At 36.1% G+C, this 19,478-nt stretch overlaps 1 protein-coding gene across 4 annotated transcripts in view; it reads right to left on the bottom strand.

Moving 5' to 3' along the window:
* Window positions 1–19,478, bottom strand: part of ABHD17B (abhydrolase domain containing 17B, depalmitoylase) — a 46,385-nt gene that overhangs the window by 23,722 nt on the left and 3,185 nt on the right. The window contains exons 2-3 of one of the 4 annotated variants that reach the window (XM_087444484.1): window positions 14,138–14,277; window positions 7,412–7,484 (exon numbers count right to left, since the gene is read on the bottom strand). The exons of 2 other annotated variants lie outside the window; for them this stretch is intronic. In XM_087444484.1, the coding sequence (XP_087300610.1) occupies window positions 7,412–7,438 (27 nt within the window). In that variant the 5' untranslated portion in view covers window positions 7,439–7,484; window positions 14,138–14,277. The remainder of the gene's footprint in view (window positions 1–7,411; window positions 7,485–14,137; window positions 14,278–19,478) is intronic. One more of the 4 variants, XM_087444485.1, reaches the window with a different exon arrangement.

Raw genomic sequence — 19,478 nt, 5'->3', positions numbered from 1 at the left:
TAGTATAATGTCTGCAAGGTTCATCATGTTGTGGCATGTGTCAGAATTTCCCCCCTTTTAAAGGCTGAATATTATTCCATTGTATGTATATATTACATTTTGTTTATCCATTAATCTGTCGATGAACACTTTTTGGCTATTGTGAATAATGATGCTATGAACATGTGCAAACAAACATCTGTTCTAGTCTCTGCTTTCATTTCTTTTGGGGGGGAACAATGTTTTGAAAAGTCTAAAAATATTTTCAGTTTTACTCTAATGTAATTTATTTTGCTTGAATTATTTCTTACTTCACATCAATATGAAACAAAATAAAGAGATGCTATATCTAGCAACTTAGATATTTAAACAAAACAAAACTGAGTTAATGCTTCAAAGTAAATTTTAAAATCTGAATTAAATTTTAATATATTAAACATGAAAACTATGAGCAGTCAAGTATTCACAATAAATTTCTAAAATAAAAACATATTTCAATTTTTCAAAAAATTTAAATTTAAACATATTCTCTAAATTTAAAAATGTTTAGACATTTTATATCTGTAGAACTCAGTGAAGTATCACTGAAAAATTAAACTCCAGTCTGTACAGATTATTAAAAGGTATTTTCTAAAAGCACGGAAATGTATATGAAGGGCCCAGAAAGGCCTGTTTCAAAAAGAGCTAGACTTCTTGGGCTTAAAGGTGTTTCCTCTTTATTGTACAATTAATCAACTGAACCATTTTGTAAATTACCAACTATTTACCAACCACAAGGATGTGTCTGTCCTTACTGTCTTGAACCATATCACGCACACAACCTTCACTGCATACACTAAACATTCAAGAATATCTACTTCTAGCATGGCTGTGACACAGAAATCACTCAAAAGCCAATGTTAGCTGAGATGAAGGTTGTAAAACAAAACAAATCAAACAGTATTCTCACTAAGTTTTGACATTAAAGAATTTAAATTTGCATATTTGAAATTTTGCTAGGTTATGAAAGCCAGGCTAGTGTTTATTTATCAAAATATACTTATATAGCTAGACCTTGTTGTAAAAACTTCATAAACATTAACCTTATTTAATCCTTGTAACAACCCTATGACATAGATACTATTATCTATCTGGCAATGAAATATTCTTCTAGAGTGTAAACATGGAGAGAGTATAATGAGTTCAGTGTAGAAAGAAAAATTAGGATAAAAGATCTTCTTACTTCATATACCAAAAAAAAAAAAAAAAAACCCAAAACACAATTTTTAAAAAAACCTAAGACTGGATGAAAAAAATAAAGCTGAGATAGTTGTTCACAATGTGAGAATATCTATCTGGAGAAAGAGGAAGGAAGTGGTCTTGGCCACCAGATGGCAAAAAATAAGTAAAACCTAGACTGGCATCTATAAATTCACAGCTTTGTTGTTCTCTTCTGAAGATTCTGAAGTCACTTTTTCAAAAAGGCAAATTTTACTTGTTACATCGAAGAAAGTGGTATATTTCAGTGGTCTTCAAATATGTAAGGATTCTAGGAAGTCTTTGGATTTATGCTTCAATACCGTCAAATTTTTATTTCATAAAATGTACCTGAAATGGACCCCCTAACTGCTCTCAAAGGTGGCATCAGTTTGCAGTAACACCTACGTAACCACCCCATGTGGATTTGTCATTTGGATTTAAACTTTGATACCTTAATGAATGCAAGTGATACTCTGTTGGGATGTTGATAAGTGGCAATGAATCTAGAAACCTATTTGGGAAGAACTGAAAATCTTTTAGTGTTTGTATTCCTGAACAAGGTATCTCTATTTACTTAAATCTTTTTAAAAATCTCATTTTCAAATCCTTTGTTGATGTACTGACTTAGTATACAACAACTTTGTAAATTCTTATTCTCTCATTACCTTTTCTTGCTTTACTGCACTGGCTGGGATTCCACTACACTGCCGAATAAGTTCCCGGTCTTAAAGGTGAAACACTGACAGTATTCTTTTTAAATAAAACTTTTTCTATAGAATTTTTATGGATGTCTTTTAGAGATTAAGGATGTTTCCTTCTTTTCCTAATTTTCTAAGAGTTTTTAATGGGACAAATTCCACAAAACTAACCTGGCATTCCTGGAACTGGTGATAATGTATAATTTTTTTATACATTGCTACACTCACTTTGCTAATATCTTGCATAGGATTTTTTCATCTTTATTGATGATTGAGAATGGCCTTTAATTGTCCTTTTCCATATTTCTCTTGTCAGGTTTTTTAATTAAGGTTATGCTAATCTCATAAAATTTAGTTGGGGATTGTTTCTAAAGAAAAATCTGTTATGTTGTCTAATAGCCAATTATTAGATTTACTATTACATTTTTTCCCTAAAGATTTTCTGCACTCTCTGTTGTCTCCTGCTATTCTTTCCCTCTATTTTAACTCTTTTTTAAAAACACTTCTCCAGTAGCTGTTCCAATGAGGTCAGAGAAATGAATGATACCTCATAAACAGCGCTGCCTACTGCACAGAACTACTAATATAATGAGTCCTAACTGAACAATGCCTGATACACAGTAGACTTTTGGAGTTCATAGATTTAACATTCAGTGTCAACTACTGGAGGACAAATGAAGCAGTCTGTCCTTGCAATAATGTATATGGGAATACTACCCACCTCACAGGATTGCTTTGAGAATGAAGTAAAATAAACAAGATCTAACACAAATCTGAAATTCAAGTTGAGAGGATGTTGCAAAAATGAGTTAGAAGTGAGGTCCTATCAGCCATTAGTAACAGAATTCTACCCCCAAGCTTTAAATCTGACCTTGATTTGTTTCTGTGAAAGCTTGGCAGGCTCCCTGGGGTATAAGTTAGCATGGACACGGGGATGAGAGTGGTGTTGGTGGTATACAGATCAACTTGGAATCTGAGCCAGCTTAGAGCCCTTGAAGAGCTCCTTCCCGACCTGGGGATGTGAAGGTACTTGTGGCCATTGCTGCTATATCTCAGGGACTATTTCAGGATTTTACATTTTACTCTTCTTTTTGAACCCTCTTGCTCTAGTCTATATAATATTTCTGAGTTTTCTTCTGTTACCTTCTATCTGAATTCCTAGTTTCTGTCTAGTTGCCTTATGCCTGGATTCTCCCTTTAATATTGAGGGCTTTGGTTATATGGTTTATTTCACTTTCAAATCATCCTCAGCTCCATTCTTAGAAGCACATAAATCATCTACTTGACCCCTAAACTAAATCCAAGCTTCTACTTGGGTAGAGAGGGGGAAAAAGAGAATGATGCACAGAGGGCACTGGACAGAGTCAGGCAAACTAGCTGTCTAGTGTACCTTGTTAGAGGGGGGACTAGTCACCAGTCTGAGAGCAACCAGGGCCAGTGGGGACCCTGGCAGCTTGTAACAGAAAAGGATCTGAAGCCAATGTATATACTTACTGGGCTTACTGGCAGGAAGCACGATCACAATTCTGCTTGTACTTCAGGGTAAAAGGTCATTTAAACAAGGACAGGCCACCCGAAATGCCTCAATTCTAACCAGGAAATAACCCAGCATGGCTGGGTCCAAGTCCATTCCTCTTTTTTATGTTTCATCTTAGACTTTTCATCTCCAAGAATAGCTTCTCTTGGAATTATGAGGAGGCATGGACATGGTAGACTCTTGAGCGCTGGGAAGCTTTGTAAACCCTGTGCTAATCCAATGGACAGATTCACAGTGAGACTAAAACTCATCACTGTCTAACAAGCTACTGTCAGTGAGGGATAGTGGGTGGATAAGCACATCAGGATGTTACATAGGATCTCTGCCCTAGAGGTCTGAGGGGCTTTGAGCAGCAGCGTGTATTTGTGCTGCTCCTTATCATCTTTTAGTGCTGGGGCTGAACAGAAATCATCAATCCCATTGCTTGCAAGTTCTACTCTATCTCTCCACCCTGCCAACAGCATATTTGTGAGTTTCAGTGGTTACCATTAGGAAGGTGTTCTTAGATTTGGAAGCCAAGAAGTTATAACCCCTCAAGGATTGACTAGACCAGTACTTACATGCCTAAAGCCTATATCCTGCCCAAATGGGTATATATATTGTTTCTCAGGGCTGAATTATCTGTTTTTGCATCTTATTCTCAAGATTTTTCTGCCTTTTGTAGAATGCCAGTGTAGAGAATCTCAGCTCTCTGCCAACCTTAATCAGGTGACAATTTAGGAACTGTTCTCATTGCTGCTCATTCGGCCCTCTTATATAAACTTAGACTGAATCTATATAAACTTTGACTGCATCTAGGGGTGGGTAAGGAAGTTATAAGTCAATATAAATCTGAGAGGTACAGAAGTTCCACGTTACCTTTCTTTGCAAAGTCTGGGCAATTTGAAGGCTGTATCAAACACTTTAGCCTCTATAATGCCACTTCGTCAATGTTCTAATGCTTAATGAATTGTTTCTTATTAACTCTACCCAAAAATGGTAATGTATCAGGATAACATCTTATCTGGATGGTTCTGAGCTAGGTACTATTTAACCAATTCCATACAAAATCAGTTAATGTGCTATCAGCTTGGGGTCAAATCTGAAAATTACTTTTGAGAGCAAGAGCACTATTAAGTACATCTGTGGTTCTATGACCCCCGAAACTATACGCAAAGTTTTTATGAAAAAGATCCAAAACATTTAATAACAGAGTTACCTGAAAACTCTCTCCTCAAAAATCTGGAGGTTCCTGAGTTAAGATTTTTGTTACATATTCATTTTATGCTTCTCAAGTCTTACCACATACCCAGTGTAGAACAGCTGCAGTATATTAATTTCTACAGAGGTATCTGGAAAGGTAAAAGAATGCTTCCCTTTTGTACCTATCTGATTTGTGGTTAAGATGGTTATCTCCAATGCTGCACTGAGGCATTTCTGTCACAAAAGGAATCAACCTGGATCTTATCCCACCTATACTTTGATTCTGTAAATGCTCATTCTGTCCCAAACTTCACTCCTATATGATTAATATTCTCAGGTCTAGTCAGGAATTTCTACTTTGTATTCCTGATTTCAATTTCTTTTTTCCCTTTTGGCACTGTACACTATCCAGATTACAATTCTGGTAGCAGACTTCTTATTCCTGGCCTGGGGTTATGCCTTCACCTGGGCATTAAGGAATATCCCTAGCTCTGTCACCCACCCAGTGGAGGTTCCAGAGAACCTGGTCAAGACATACTTCTAAAAAAACACCTTAAGTCCTTACTGGAGGTAGACTTACAGATATAGCAGAGGAGAGAGGGTTGGAATTTTCATTTGTGAATATAATGAGATGCCAGAATTTTAGGGCAAGGCTGCCAGCTTTTCCTAGTAGAAGATCTGTAAAAAGGTATTAAGATTATCATAATAATGACAACTGAAGAAACAGGGGATATACACATTTTCTTCTCCCAAAATACACATACACAACACTTTATCAGGACATGGGACTATCCCTCTCTCTATCTTTTAAAAAGCAAATGTCAAGAGTAAAAAGAAAAATAGAATAAATGGATATAGAGAAAATTGATCAAGTTTATGTATACATTTTTATGTTCATGCAAAAAGGGTCCTTTTTCTGAGCTGAAGAAGCCAAACTAGGTTAGGAAATGTATCTCTTCTAGCAGGCCTGGGGCTGATTATATGGAAAATTTCTTAGAATAAGGCTTAGAATGTTCCCTTGTAGGCTCCCGAGAGGAAGTAGGGAACAATAAGAAAACCTTTAGGTCTCTCACAGAAGACACATGAATTTATAACTAGAAAGAATTTTCAGCACTGATTAATGCTAATAGATATCCGCCCTTCTTAAAGATTAACCCAAGAAAAGCTACAGATCTCTCCCTCCCTATAAGCAGCAGCTCCAAGAATAAGCTATAACATTAATTAATAACAGTTGGTCTAGAGGGCTTCAACGGCTCTAGATTATTAACTTCTTGTAACCTTGTTCTACATGAGCTATGAAGTCCTCCCGCAAAGAAGAAATTATTTCCTAAATTATAAAACCAAGGCTATAACAACATCAAAGGCTGGAGAAAATCATGTGCCCCTTGTTTCAAGTGAGGAAGAAATGTCAACTATCATTTATTTTAAAAAACCAGAAAAACATATAAAAGTATAAACAATGACTGTCTGAATTTGACAATGTATCAGGTTTCATCCTCTCCACTTTTTTTTTTTAATTTCAGAAACTGGTCTGTGGTATAGACTATAAAGAACCCCAGTCCATGACTTAGGAAGGCTGGATTCTAGTCCCCACTCTGATACTAACTAGCTCTGAGACATTAGTGAAGTCATTTTCCCTTCCTGAACCTCAGCGGCCTTATCTCTAATATCAAAGGTTTGGGTTTAACAGCACTTGAATTACATTCCGGCATAATGGCTTCTTAATTTTGAATATAAGTATAAAGTAGCTAATAAGGACTAATAGAGTGAGTGTCTAAAGCGAATGAAAACAAAGTAATAATTTATTCCTTTCAAAATGTTCTTTGGATTCTTGGGCTTTCCTCTCATTAAATGTACCTAGGCTTTCTTTTCTCTGCCAGTTACCTTTTTCTTGCTTCCTTTAGCTTTTACCTTCTACTTTAGCCTTTTGTTCAGAGACTCCTTTTTCAAAGAAAAGAAATTTCAACTGCCTTCCTTGTTACGATGACATTCTGCTGCCTTATAGAAGAGACTGAAAATGGAAGTGGTCCAAATTTCCATGCAAATATTAAAGATTAATTCTCAAAATACTAGGCTCTTCCATTAGACCAGTTTTGAGATGTAGCCCCTTAAAAACGTTTATTTAGTGAAGGAGTAAAATTGAGGTAATTAAAATTAAGTCAATTTTACCCTACCATTTATTTAATAAAGCAGTACAGAGAAGTAGAGTAGATATAAGTCTATTTAAGCATACAAGAAAAAACACAAAACCACATGGCTTCAGAGTGGATCAGAGTACAATTTCAACTGTTCCTATAGGTATTATTTTGAAAGAGGTATTTTTATCAACCATCAGGACAACAGAACCACAGAAATGCATGATAAGAAGCATACAAGCATATTCCTCTTATCTATCAAGCCCTTCTCCATAATATAATACCTTTTTAGTAGGGATACAGGGGGAATTATGGTTTTATGCAGTCTCAATATAAGTATAATATTCCTTAACAAGAATCATTACCTCCCTTTACACAGATTGTGTAACAAGCCAGTCCATCTTCACTAATATGGCCAGTTTGTCTATCTACATAAACTGCCATCTCCACCACTTCCTTCTCTTCCTGTTGCCAGTTGCTTCCCCTTAACTATACTCCCCTCTAAGTAAAGGTTTGAAGAAATACCACTACTCTGAGAAAATGTGCAACAAACACGTGTCACTGTCACTTGCGCTTAATACCTTTCCTGGCCTCAACAAACCAACATTTTGCCAGTATTTCTTCAAACATGGAAATTTTACCTTTTGTGCATTTTCTTCGGGAGGCATTAACAAGAAGTACAATAATTATTTTGAAGAAGAAAGGTTTAAACGCCTAAGAAAATAAGAACAACATAACAGATTAGGAATCAGTTTTAATTCTTTACGACATTGGGAAAATCATTTAACGGCTTACCCTGAGTCTGTTTCTTCATTTGAAAATATAAGATAACTGGCCTAATGTTCCTTAAAGTCTCTTTGAATTCTATACTCATGTGCTCTTTTGTAAATTGGTAGTCAATATTTAAATGTATTATAATGAATTAATTTATAACTTATTATTAATAAATTAATGCTCTATACAGTCTTTTCATCTTATAAAAAATTGAGTGTCATATAATGTGGGGTAGATTTTAAGCTTCAGAAATCAGAGAAAAGTAGATATCAATAATTAGAAAAGACTTTGTGAAGAAGTTATAACTTTAGAGTTAGATATGATTTCCAAAACCAGAGGGAAAACCCTCCAGGTTAGGAGAGTAATACATGTAAAAGTACGACAGTGAAAAAGAACTAAAGCAAAGGGTGCAGGTGGAAAGGAGGAAAAAAAAATTGGGAAAGAGCAGGACCACATAAATGAGAAATTTAAAAAGAAATCTCTGTTCAGTAATGTATAGAAAACCATGGTGGTTCTTTACACGTGAAACAGAATGATGCAGTCATTTATGCGACTGCACATCAGCCTACGCTGACTTGGATTTACATTAGAATTTGATAGTACTGATGACTTAAATAAAGCACAGTAACTTGGTAACTCATGTACTGCTGAAGGATTTTATGTATTTAAATTTTAATTTTCAAAAACAAACCTCAAACAGGCACACATTTCAACCTGCTACATGGAGGTATGTCAAACACACATTATTAAAATAGAAAATTAAAACAAATGGCTATCATTTATATTGCAAAATGTATAAACCACATTCTTCAGTTAAATATCAATACTTGACTACTTTTAAAAGTAACTGGTTCTCCAAATTAGTAACATATATAACTTCCTACAATGCAAAATAAATTAAAGAGCATCTTGATTTACTGGATATTTCAGTTAATAAAAATTTTGTCTTATATTCTCTTTTTAAAGAGACAAGTAGCAAACAAGTGAATATTGCAGACTTTTTTGTCTTCTTTTAGAGACAATTTCTAGAATAGGTCTGAAAAGTAAGTATCTTAGGTGAAGCTGACAGAGAACAATACAGAGACTGACCCTGTATTCCAAATAACGCAACTGGAGAAGAGTGGGATGGAGGCAAGGGGAACAGAGGTTGCAAACAACTGTTGAGGCAAATCCTTGATACCCGACTTGAGAAGAATCTGATACCTAGGTTTTGGCAGTCTACACATCTAGCGTACCTCACATCTGGTGTAAATAGTTGTTTGGGATGAGGAAGCAAGCAAGCATTAAAGATGGGTGGTCCATTCATCCTTCCAAATGTCATCAATTGAATTACTAAATATTATCTTACCACTTTAGGCATGAAATATTAAACTCAAAGTTAATGATTTTTGGCATTGCATACAATTTTTACCTTTTGAAGAAGTCCTGTTTCATACTATACATACCTCATTTTTATAAAATAAAATAAAGGAATAGTAGAAACAGTACCAGTCCAGGAGTTAGGAAACTCAGGTTCTGGTTATACTATTTAAAATGAGTTCTTATGTACCTAACTGCCTCAATTTTAATATGAGAAGACTGAAATATAAGATCTAGAGCTTTTCCAACAAGAATATTTTATCACATACTAAATCTTCTCTCTCCTCTGTAACCTGCCTGGATTTTTTGGGCATCATATCCTATGTTCACATTATCTTTCTTTATACAACTAGATATGGTTCTCTTCCTTTCCTTGCCTCTACAGAAAGATAAATCTGTAAAAATTAAAAATACCAAGAATATAAAAATAGCCTCTAAATATGATATTTCTAAAGAAAAAAAAAAGTAAAACCTGTGGGAGCAATACTAAAAAGAAGTCAAAACAGTGTGAAATAGTTTTCATTGACCTCAATATCTTAAAAGTCTAAATACAAAGAGAGTTCAATTGGGAAGTCATTCAATTTGCCATCCTTAATTGTAGATGAGCACACATGTAATTCTCTTGATTTACTGAAGTTACCTTTTCTCTACCCTTTTATGGTAGTTCCCAGGTTTTACAAATGAAAGGACTGATCAGGGTTACCTAGAATAAGACAGAAGGAACACCTCAAATGTGTGAGTAAACAAACAAATGGAAAAATACTTGAGAGTATGTGTAAATTTCTTCCATTGATATGTTCTAATCTACAATTTCTTTTCCACATAGCCTACAAGGTGATCTCCTGCTTAAGAACTTAGTGGCTTCCTTCTGTACTTGTAATAAAATCTACTTCTCCACAGGTCCTTAAAGGCCTTGCATGATCTGGCCCTTGCCTACTCCTCCAAGCTTATCCTGATCCTCTCCCCTTGCATCACTATAGCTGCAGTTTTCCCTCACCATCTTTCAGTTCCTTGTGAGCATGAAAGCTGTTTCTACATCAGGGTTTGCACACATGCTCTGCTCTCTCTCTACCTGATTTCTCATCATTCCAAGTCTCAAATGGCACTTTTCAGAAAGATCTTGTGAACTCCAAATCTGAATTAGGTTATTCTTTCTCAGAGCACCCAGTTCTTTTCCTTTACAGTTGAAAGTTCTGATCTCTGCCATGTATTCACCTATGGGCTTACTTGATTAATGCCTAATGTCCTTATTATGAGATCAGCGACCATGTGTGTTTTCTTCAGCAGTATACAGGCAGCTCCTGATCAATAATAACCTACTAACTAAATGAAAGAGATGAGAGTAAAGAACATAAGAACCCAGCTGATAGCATTTAGTAACCCAATTGATGATGCAGTTATACCTAAAGACCTGACAGAATATAAACTGAGAAAATGCTACAATCAAAATAGGTTTTGTTTTGTTGTTTTGAACCAGGATTCACAACACTAATGTATGTAATTTATGACTTGAATCTTTCTGGAAACCACAATAATTAACGAATTGTTTCTATTTACATTGTACTCCATGAATTAAAAAACCACCTTCTGATATACTTATAAATCTCTAAGAGAGGCAGTTAAATAAACAGACCATTAAGTTGAGAATAATTACTACATGTACAATTTACTAATTTGCTAATTGGAGATGTTTTATCTAGTTAATGCCCATTAACTGCAACACAGCAAATCAATTTCCTGATTATAAAGCTATAATACTATATTTTTATGTATTAAGTTATATCATGAGCATCCTTTTGACAAGGCTGGGGAATCCTTTTTTTAAAGGGTTATTCGGATGGTGGCAAAAAAAAAAAGTTGAAATGCTTCCCAACTGATTAACTTGGGAAGCCATTTTAGATAGCCTAGTTCTCATGAATTATTTTGAAGAGATAATTTAAGTTCTGGCAAAAACTGAACATTCTCCTATGTTTGACTTAGAGTTTCTTTTGGGATGAACTGTGTGCTAATGGGAATGATTTACATCCTTGAAGCATTCATTTTAAAACATTTGGGCATTTAAAATAAATGACGGATTTGCTCCTGTAGCCCCCAGGTGCAGCAAATACTGTCCCAAAGTGATAAGGTATCAATCAAGGCCCTAACACCACCATAAAAGAAGCAATTTTGTTTGTAAAAGTGCCTTGCCTTGTCACCTAGTCAAGGCAGGCAACTGCAGCTGCTGAAGACCTCAGCTGGTGGAGCCCATCCTCACTTAAACCTAAAAGTAGACCACCGAGTGACTGGGATATTCAGATGGCAAGAACCGAAGTTCTTCCCTTTTACTCTACCTTTAGCATCAACATCAGGGGATATTAGTGAATGCCTTGTTAACCATCTCCATATCCTTCAGGACTCAGAGAAGGAGAATGTTGGCAATAATGGTGGCTGTAAGTCCCTGAACATTGATTTGTTTCTGTATTACTTGCACTACTTTCCAGTGCCATCACAGGCAGAGGCAGAACATCAGACTGAAAGAGAAGAACGTGGACCCTAGCTCAGTTCTTCACTGTTATATATATGTGTTGATTAAAGATATACTGTTATAGTTGGTTAGGCAATCTTTACATTTCTATAATAGACAAATGAGTTTATGCATACAGGATAATATCCCCAAACCGGGACAGGTAGGGTGGTAAGCAATGGTACAAAATACTGTCAGAGCAATCTGATTTCCTATTTCTGAAAATACTTAAATTTACAATGACTTTCAGCAATTTTTAAAATAGGCCATGATAAACAAAATTCAAAGTATCTAATAAATTAATAAAAGGAAATAGGTTGTGAATTAATGCTACATATTTCTCAAAGTTGCTTCAGCTTATCGGTCAGTTTATTAATTTCTTAGAAGTTTAGTAATGAGAACCCTTAGAAACCAATTTGCAGCAAACCAAAATATGAAAGACGTTTCTAATGGGGGGAAATACAATATTTAGTTGTTTTTGGAACACAATAAAATGTTCAGCTATAACAACTGAAGTTTGTTATAGAACGATAATAATGTACTATATTTCTGTATATAGAGTTTTCATTTCATGAGTCTTGGCAAGGGTGGTTTCAGCACCAATGCTAGTCTATGATAAAGTTTTTACCATTCTTTGGCAAAACGAGAAAAGCTAAGGACAAAAGCAGTGGGTTTTTAAGAAATTTAAAAGTTTGCCTTCTATTCTGAGATTATGTTCTTTCTACTTTTCTAACATTAAAATATATCTTTTTGTAAAAGAGATATTTGTAAAAATTTTTTACATAAAATAAATAAAACTTTTGTAAAAAATTTAAAAATGGTAATAGGTACTAAGTTTTAATTTTTTTTTTGTGAGGAAGATCGGCCCTGAGCTAACATCTGCCAATCCTCCTCTTTTTGCTGAGGAAGACTGGCCCTGGGCTAACATCCATGCCCATCTTCCTCTACTTTATGTGGGACGCCGCCACAGCATGGCTTGCCAAGCAGCGCGCAGGGGATCCGAAAAGGCAAACCCCGGGCTGCTGCGGAGCACGCACACTTAATCTCTTACGCCACGGGGCCAGCCCCCTTAATTTTTTGGAAATAATTTTACTGGGCAAAATTTAAATTGGTAGCCTCTTATTATTCTTCTCTTTTTTTGGAAATTTGACCAGTCCTCCCCAAAATCAAAAGTTTTAAAACTAATGGGCTTTGAAACTAGACATAGATGCAATCAAATTACCTTCTAGTTGTGTGGCTTTAGACAAATTACTTCTCTGAGCCTGTTTTCTTTTTTTTGGTTTTGTGAGGAAGACCAGCCCTGAGCTAACATCCAACACCAATCCTCCTCTTTTTTGCTGAGGAAGACTGGCCCTGGGCTAACATCCGTGCCCATCTTCCTCTACTTTACATGGGACGCCGCCACAGCATGGCTTGACAAGCAGTGCGACGGTGCGCACCTGGGATCCGATCCGGCGAACCCCGGGCTGCCGCAGTGGAGCGCATGCACTTAACCGCTTGCGCCACTGGGCTGGCCCCTGAGCCTCAGTTTTCTTATCTGTTGCTGGGAACATTAATGAAATATCTAAATTCCTGGCATTACTGCATATAGAAAAAGATGTTCTTTTACTTGGAACAGGCAGGCATGTATTTGATAATCTCCTTCTAGACCCTAGAAATCAATTAATCAAATCCTGATTGCCTTTTCACTCCTGAGAAGTCTCACTCCCTCATGACCAGTCCCTCCACACATATTCTGGAGGGTTCTAATGCCTCTTCAGAGACCCCGCCTAATAATTATCTTTTCTGTATGTTTCCTGTATCTTCAGCCTCTCCTGTTCTACTGGTTCATTTCTTCTGTTATAAACATATTCAAGATGCTCCTCTTTTAGAAAAAAAAGGTATATGTATATCTAGATTCTAATTACCATCTCTGAGTGTCCTTCAGAATCAAACTCCTTTACTTCTCACTTCCCAACTATTCCCCATCAGGCCCAAAATGAATTGTGACCTAACATCTAGGTTGATCCATTTAGGACCACTGATAACCTTTTATAATTTCAAAGTGCACCAGCTATTTCTTAGTTTTCAATTTACAAGATCACTTGGTGGCATTTAAACACCACTGTCCTTTCCTTCCTTCTTGAAACTAACTAACTTCCAATCTTGGTTTTTCTGGTGACCTCTTCAAAGGTTTGTTTTGATTTTTTTTTTTAAACAGACTGACGTCTTTTGTCTTCCTCTTATCTTTTAACTCACCCAAACCCATGGCTTTAACTACCGCTTTGGTCTCTTTTGTCTTCCTGTCTTTTTATCTGAACCATACCTAAGGCTTTAACTACCATTTATTCACTAATGATGCCTAAATCTAAAAAACCTAAATCTCTAGCACAGACCTCTCCCTTAAACTATAGACTCTGAATATCTCCATCGGTATTTCCCTCTCTCCTCCTTCCTTCCTCTCCCTCTTCATTCCATTCTTTCAATCAAGGCCTATCTCCTACATATCTCTCTCCACTCCCTCAGCCACATCTTGGCTCAACGACTTTTCTTTTAATGTTATAAAGTCACTCACTAATATAGTATCTCATATCCCTCGAATCCACACTCTATACTGCTGCTGCCGGGTGATATCACTTTCCTGTTTAAAATCTTTCAATGGGCCTTACAAGCCCTCTTGAGTAAATCTAAATTCTTGAGCATGTCACACATGAGTCCCCCACCCTCTCCGCTTCCTGGTCTCCAGCCTTACCTCTGAGCACTTTCCTCTTCATTCATTCTACCGAGCATACTGTTCCTCAATAAGAGAGACATTCTTTCTTGCTTCTATGCCTCTGCATATATTCTATACCGTTCCTTCTCTGTTGGTAAAATCCTCCTCACCACTCTCCCCTACAAATAAGTGAAACAACTTTTACCATTTTTTTTTTTTTAAAGCCTCTGTTTAAGTTTTACTTCTTTTTCTAGGGGTGAAAAAAAATCTCGTGAAGTATGCTCATGCTGACAGATTTAGATAATCTCTAGTGAAGCTTTTTTGTGTGTGCATATGCATGTATTAGGTCATGAAACAAATTGTCTTTCTTATGAATTCTAGCAAACACAAAATTGAAAGCCATGACCCTAGGGAATTGTATCAGAAAATTAATGTATAATTTTAAAAAGTCCTCCTCACTGCCTTAACTTTACTACCCTAAATCTTTATTAATAAAAGTGACATTGAGGTCTGTTAAAAAGCTCTGAACAAAATGTAACCTGTAGTGTTTCAGATATAAGCTCGTCAAACCAAGTTACTGAATGGCATTATTTTCTTGCTACTAACTGATGTGCAGAGAATGATTTTTACTTATAGGGGTGGGGATGGCAAAGTTCAAGAGTGAAAAAATTATCAGTACACCAAGCAGAATGCTAATCAGAAACAAAATATCTAGGTCATGGTCTGCAGATGGCATTTTGGGGAAAAGTTTATTACAGGAATTATTTCAATTGATTTTAACTTTCAAAACAAATTTAAGAACAATCTAAATTCAGAAGCCAAACAAGTTTATTGCAATTGATAAACTGATAGTCTTCTATTTTAGTTCCCAGAGACATTTGCTTTACTTCAGGTTTGTTTGGATTAGAATGGAGACTTGCCTATACCAAGTTAATGAGGCTATTTCAACTCCCTTTCTTCTTCATCATGGCCTACATTAAGCATATACTTATTTTATTAATTCTATTCTTTTAATGTGACTACATCCTAAAAATAAATCTTAAATATTCCAGGACAGCCATAGTAAAAAGAATTTCTTCGCATTATATATTTTAAAGGGTAAAGACCTCTAACACTATTGCCAATTCTAATTATCACTCGTTAGACGCTATCAGAAGTTCCATGGGGGAAAACTGAAAATAAAGTCATAATTAAAATATTGTTTGTGTCCTAATGATTTTCCAAAGGCCATGATCTAACAATACAAAATAAGCTACATATTTTTGCTTGTATACTTTAAAAAGAGTCAATTTCAGCAATATCACAGAAAGAAAAAAAAGGAGAAGCATAGGGAAAATATAACCAAATGTAATCAGATTTGATCCAAATTCTCCTTGACTTTCCATGTCACTTTATGCCATTTAGCAGTTTCAGTTCCTTCAAGTGCAAGATGATACATATTCACTGCTTCCATCACAACAATGATGTGTGGTGATTAATGAGCTAATGCCTATAACACAATTTGAAGCTTTAGCATAAAGATGCTCTATAAATACAAAACATTTTCTCAACAAATCTGCATGAAACGATTTTCAAATAAAAGGAGGTTTAAAGGTAGTTTACAAATGACTATGTGTTAATGAAACATATTACTACACTGATTGGTTCTTCCCATTAATATTTCAGAATGAGTGGGATAAAATTCATTAACTAATGACACATTATTATACACTGGGATAAATGCTATGAAAATAAAGTACAGAGTGCTACATGAGAACTAGGTGGGGGGCAGGAGGTAGTTGCTTTCACTCGTTATCTCCCTTAATCTTAATAATATTTTTCTCAAGTTATCATCCTTTTACACACGAGAAAATCAAGGCTTCAGGTTATTAAGCCAATTATCTTGTTCAAGTTCACACAACTTATTAAGTGGGAGAGCCAGGAACACAGGCTTAACTTAAAGACTATATTCTGTCCACTCTTCCAAGCTTTTGCTAATAGCTGCATGTCTAATGCCCTCACTGCACATCTCTGCTCCTCCTTCTCTTCTCAATGAGGCCTACCTTAACCACCCTATTTAATAGGTCAAACTGCCTCCTTTGATTCTCTTTTACCCTTCTCTTTTTCTTTAGAAGTATTTATCACTTTCTAACATATTAGATATTTTATTTATTGTGCATATTGCCTATGGTCCTCTGCTAGGCGGTAAGCCATAGGAAGTTGGAGATCTCTGCTTGTTTTGTTTACAGATGCACCTCGAGAACCTAGAATGGTGACTGATACACAGTAGACACTGGGCCATTTTTCCTTTTCCATTTTTCATCTTTAACTGTATGCAAGAACTTGTTTAACCATTCTCACTTTTAATTCCTGGGAAAACAAAATAGTTAAGGCCTATATCTAGGCCAACTAACATTAAAATAATAAATTTAGTCTGAAATTCTGTTAAAAAAATTAGGGTCATAAGTATCATTTAAAAAATTCTAGCCTCAGGGTTAGTCCTGTGGCCTAGTGGTTAAGTTCGGCATGCTCCACTCTGGTGGCCCGGGGTTCAGTTCCCAAGCGTGGACCCACACCACTCCTTGGAGGCCATCATACAAAATAGAGGAACATTGGCACAGATGTTAGCTCAGGGTGAATCTTCCTCAAGCATTGGGGGGGGGGGGGGAAAAAGGGACAACTGGCAACAGATATAAACTCAGGGCAAATCTTCCTCAACGACGAAGATGACAACAACAACAACAAATTCCAGCCTGAATAAAAAGTGATGAAAAAACATGTAAAACAAACTGAAAAAGGGAGGATGCAAAATAATGATGAGAGATCAGTACGTAAGAGGGCTTGCTCACTTTCTATTACACTTTAGAGGCTGATTGCGAGTCACAGAGGAAACATAGGAGTCAGAATACTCTAAAGCAGTGTTTCCTAAACCTTATGGACTTCAAAAACCAGTACAATTAAAAAAAAAAAAAAAGGTAGAAATGACAAGAGTTGCCAAATTTTAATTTTGCCACAAAGGAACGTTGCAAACTAAATACAACCTACTATCATTATAATTTCATCGGAACACATTAACATAAAACAATGACTAATTTCAGTATAAAGGGTAGTCATTTTTATTGAGTAAATTTAGACTCACAAACATCTCACTACATAAAAATAGTTCCATGTGAATTTAAGATTTAAATGTGAAAAAGTAAAACTTTTAAAAGAAGCTATAACAGAATCGGTTTTTTTTTTTTTTTGGTGAGGAAGATTGGCCCTGAGCTAACATCTGTTGCCAATCTTCCTCTTTTTGCTTGAGGAAGACTGTTGCTGAGCTAAAATCTGTGCCAATATTCTTCTATTTTGTATGCGGGATGCCATCGCAGCACAGCTTGATGAGTGGTGTGGAGGTCCGTACCCAGAATCCAAACCCCAGGCCACTGAAGTGGAGTGTGTGAACTTAACCACCACACCACTGGGCCAGCCCTATAACAGAATCTTTATAACCTCAGGATAGAAAAGACTTCCTTTAAAGAGAAAAAGCATAATCATAAAAAAATAAATTTGACATTAAAATTAAGAACATTTAGTCATCAGAAGACACCATATTTAAAGACAAAAGACATGCTAAAGACTAGAAGACATTTGTAAAGCTTACCCAGTATTGCTATCCAGAATACATAAAAAGCATTTACAAATCAATAAGATAACCCTATAGAAAAACTGAATAAGCAATTCACAGAAAAGGAATGTGAATGGTCAAAAAAATTAATGCAAGTGTTCTCAACTACAGGACTAATCACTGACACGTAAATGAAAAGCTATGAGGTACCATTTCATCCTCCTCAGAATGGCAAAACTTAAGAAGTCTAAAGTATTTGGATGGAGGAAAAATAGACCCTCTCATATCCATTACTGATACAAACATTTTGGAGAGACAACTGATAGTTATCTAATAAAGCTGGAGAAGCAGCTCATACCCTGTGTTCTACCAATCTACTAAAAGATTTATAAGGCTGGGCACTTTCTCTCTCTTTTTTTTTTTTGTGAGGAAGATCAGCCCTGAGCTAACATTCATGCCAATCCTCCTCTTTTTTTGCTGAGGAAGACTGGCCCTGAGCTAACATCCGTGCCCATCTTCCTCCACTTTATATGGGACGCCGCTACAGCATGGCCTGCCAAGTGGTGCGTCGGTGTGCACCCCAGATCCGAACCCGAGCCGCTAGCAGCAGAGCGCGCACACTTAACCGCTACGCCACTGGGCCAGCCCACTGGGCATTCTTTCTCAAATGACAGTTTAGTTGTTATAACGAATGAGGGGACCACTGAACAGACGCTAGGGATGCCAGGCACTCTTGGTACTAAAGATAATGCTGCCCCTATCACATGACTTTTGAATATTCTGCTGGACACTCAATTTAAGGGAACGGGGGAAAAAGTAAGGTCAGATACTTATAAACACGACTTAGAGTATATTTGTATTGTTTTAACCTAGATGAAGATTTTTAAGAATGCAATCACTATGTAAGAGAGAAGACTGCACTTTCATTTTTGTTCAAACTTTACTGAAAATAGTTCGTTATTTCAGAAACTCATTTATCAACAACAGTGCTACCACTGGTACTTGAATAGTCAATTCAACACACCTGTTTTAAACTGCATTCGTAGCTGTACTATTCATGGTATACTACCCATTGGTGCAAAGTACTGGCTACTGCTATTTCTTCTAGCAGTGCTTCTTAGGCTTTAACACACACACAAATAACCGGAGAATCTTGTTAAAATTCAGCATCTGCATCAGTAGGGTAGGGCCTGAGGTTCTGATTTCTAACAGGCTCCCAGAATTCTGATGTTACTGGCGTATCATTACACTTGGTAGCAAGACTGGAGTGTGGCTGAGCCTCAGCATTTACACAGTGAAATACATCACTTTGCTACAGATTACTTCTTATATTTTAGTAAGGGCATTATCTTCTTTAAAATATGAATGTAAGTTTATTACTATGAATTTCATTTTAGGACTGTATTGAGAAAGTTGTAAAATATTTCTATAAAAATGGGATATGGGGTCAAGAACCACTGCCCTAGAGGAAGTCCTGCACATGTGCTTAGTAAACATATACAAGAATATTCCCTAAGGCACTGTTTAATAAGCAAACAATTGGAGACAACTAAAATGACCAACAGAAACCTGAAACAGTCACATAATGGAACACACACCACATCTCCGTAAAAATAAACAACTGGAGCTACCTGAATAAACGTGGATAAGTCTTGTCGAACTGAGGTAAGAAAGAAAGCTACAGATACAAACATCATATCTAAGTAGTCTCAAAGCAATCAAAGAAAAATTATATAACGTTCATGGATATAAAGATATGTAGCGAAGTATAAACACATGGAGAAGAAGGATGCA

This window comes from Ceratotherium simum, chromosome 20, assembly GCF_057802395.1.
Source record: "Ceratotherium simum simum isolate JZ-2026a chromosome 20, ASM5780239v1, whole genome shotgun sequence".
Classification (NCBI taxonomy): domain Eukaryota; kingdom Metazoa; phylum Chordata; class Mammalia; order Perissodactyla; family Rhinocerotidae; genus Ceratotherium; species Ceratotherium simum.
The sequence above is the reverse complement of the archived record's forward strand: the minus strand, read 5'-3'. Positions and strand labels throughout refer to the sequence as shown.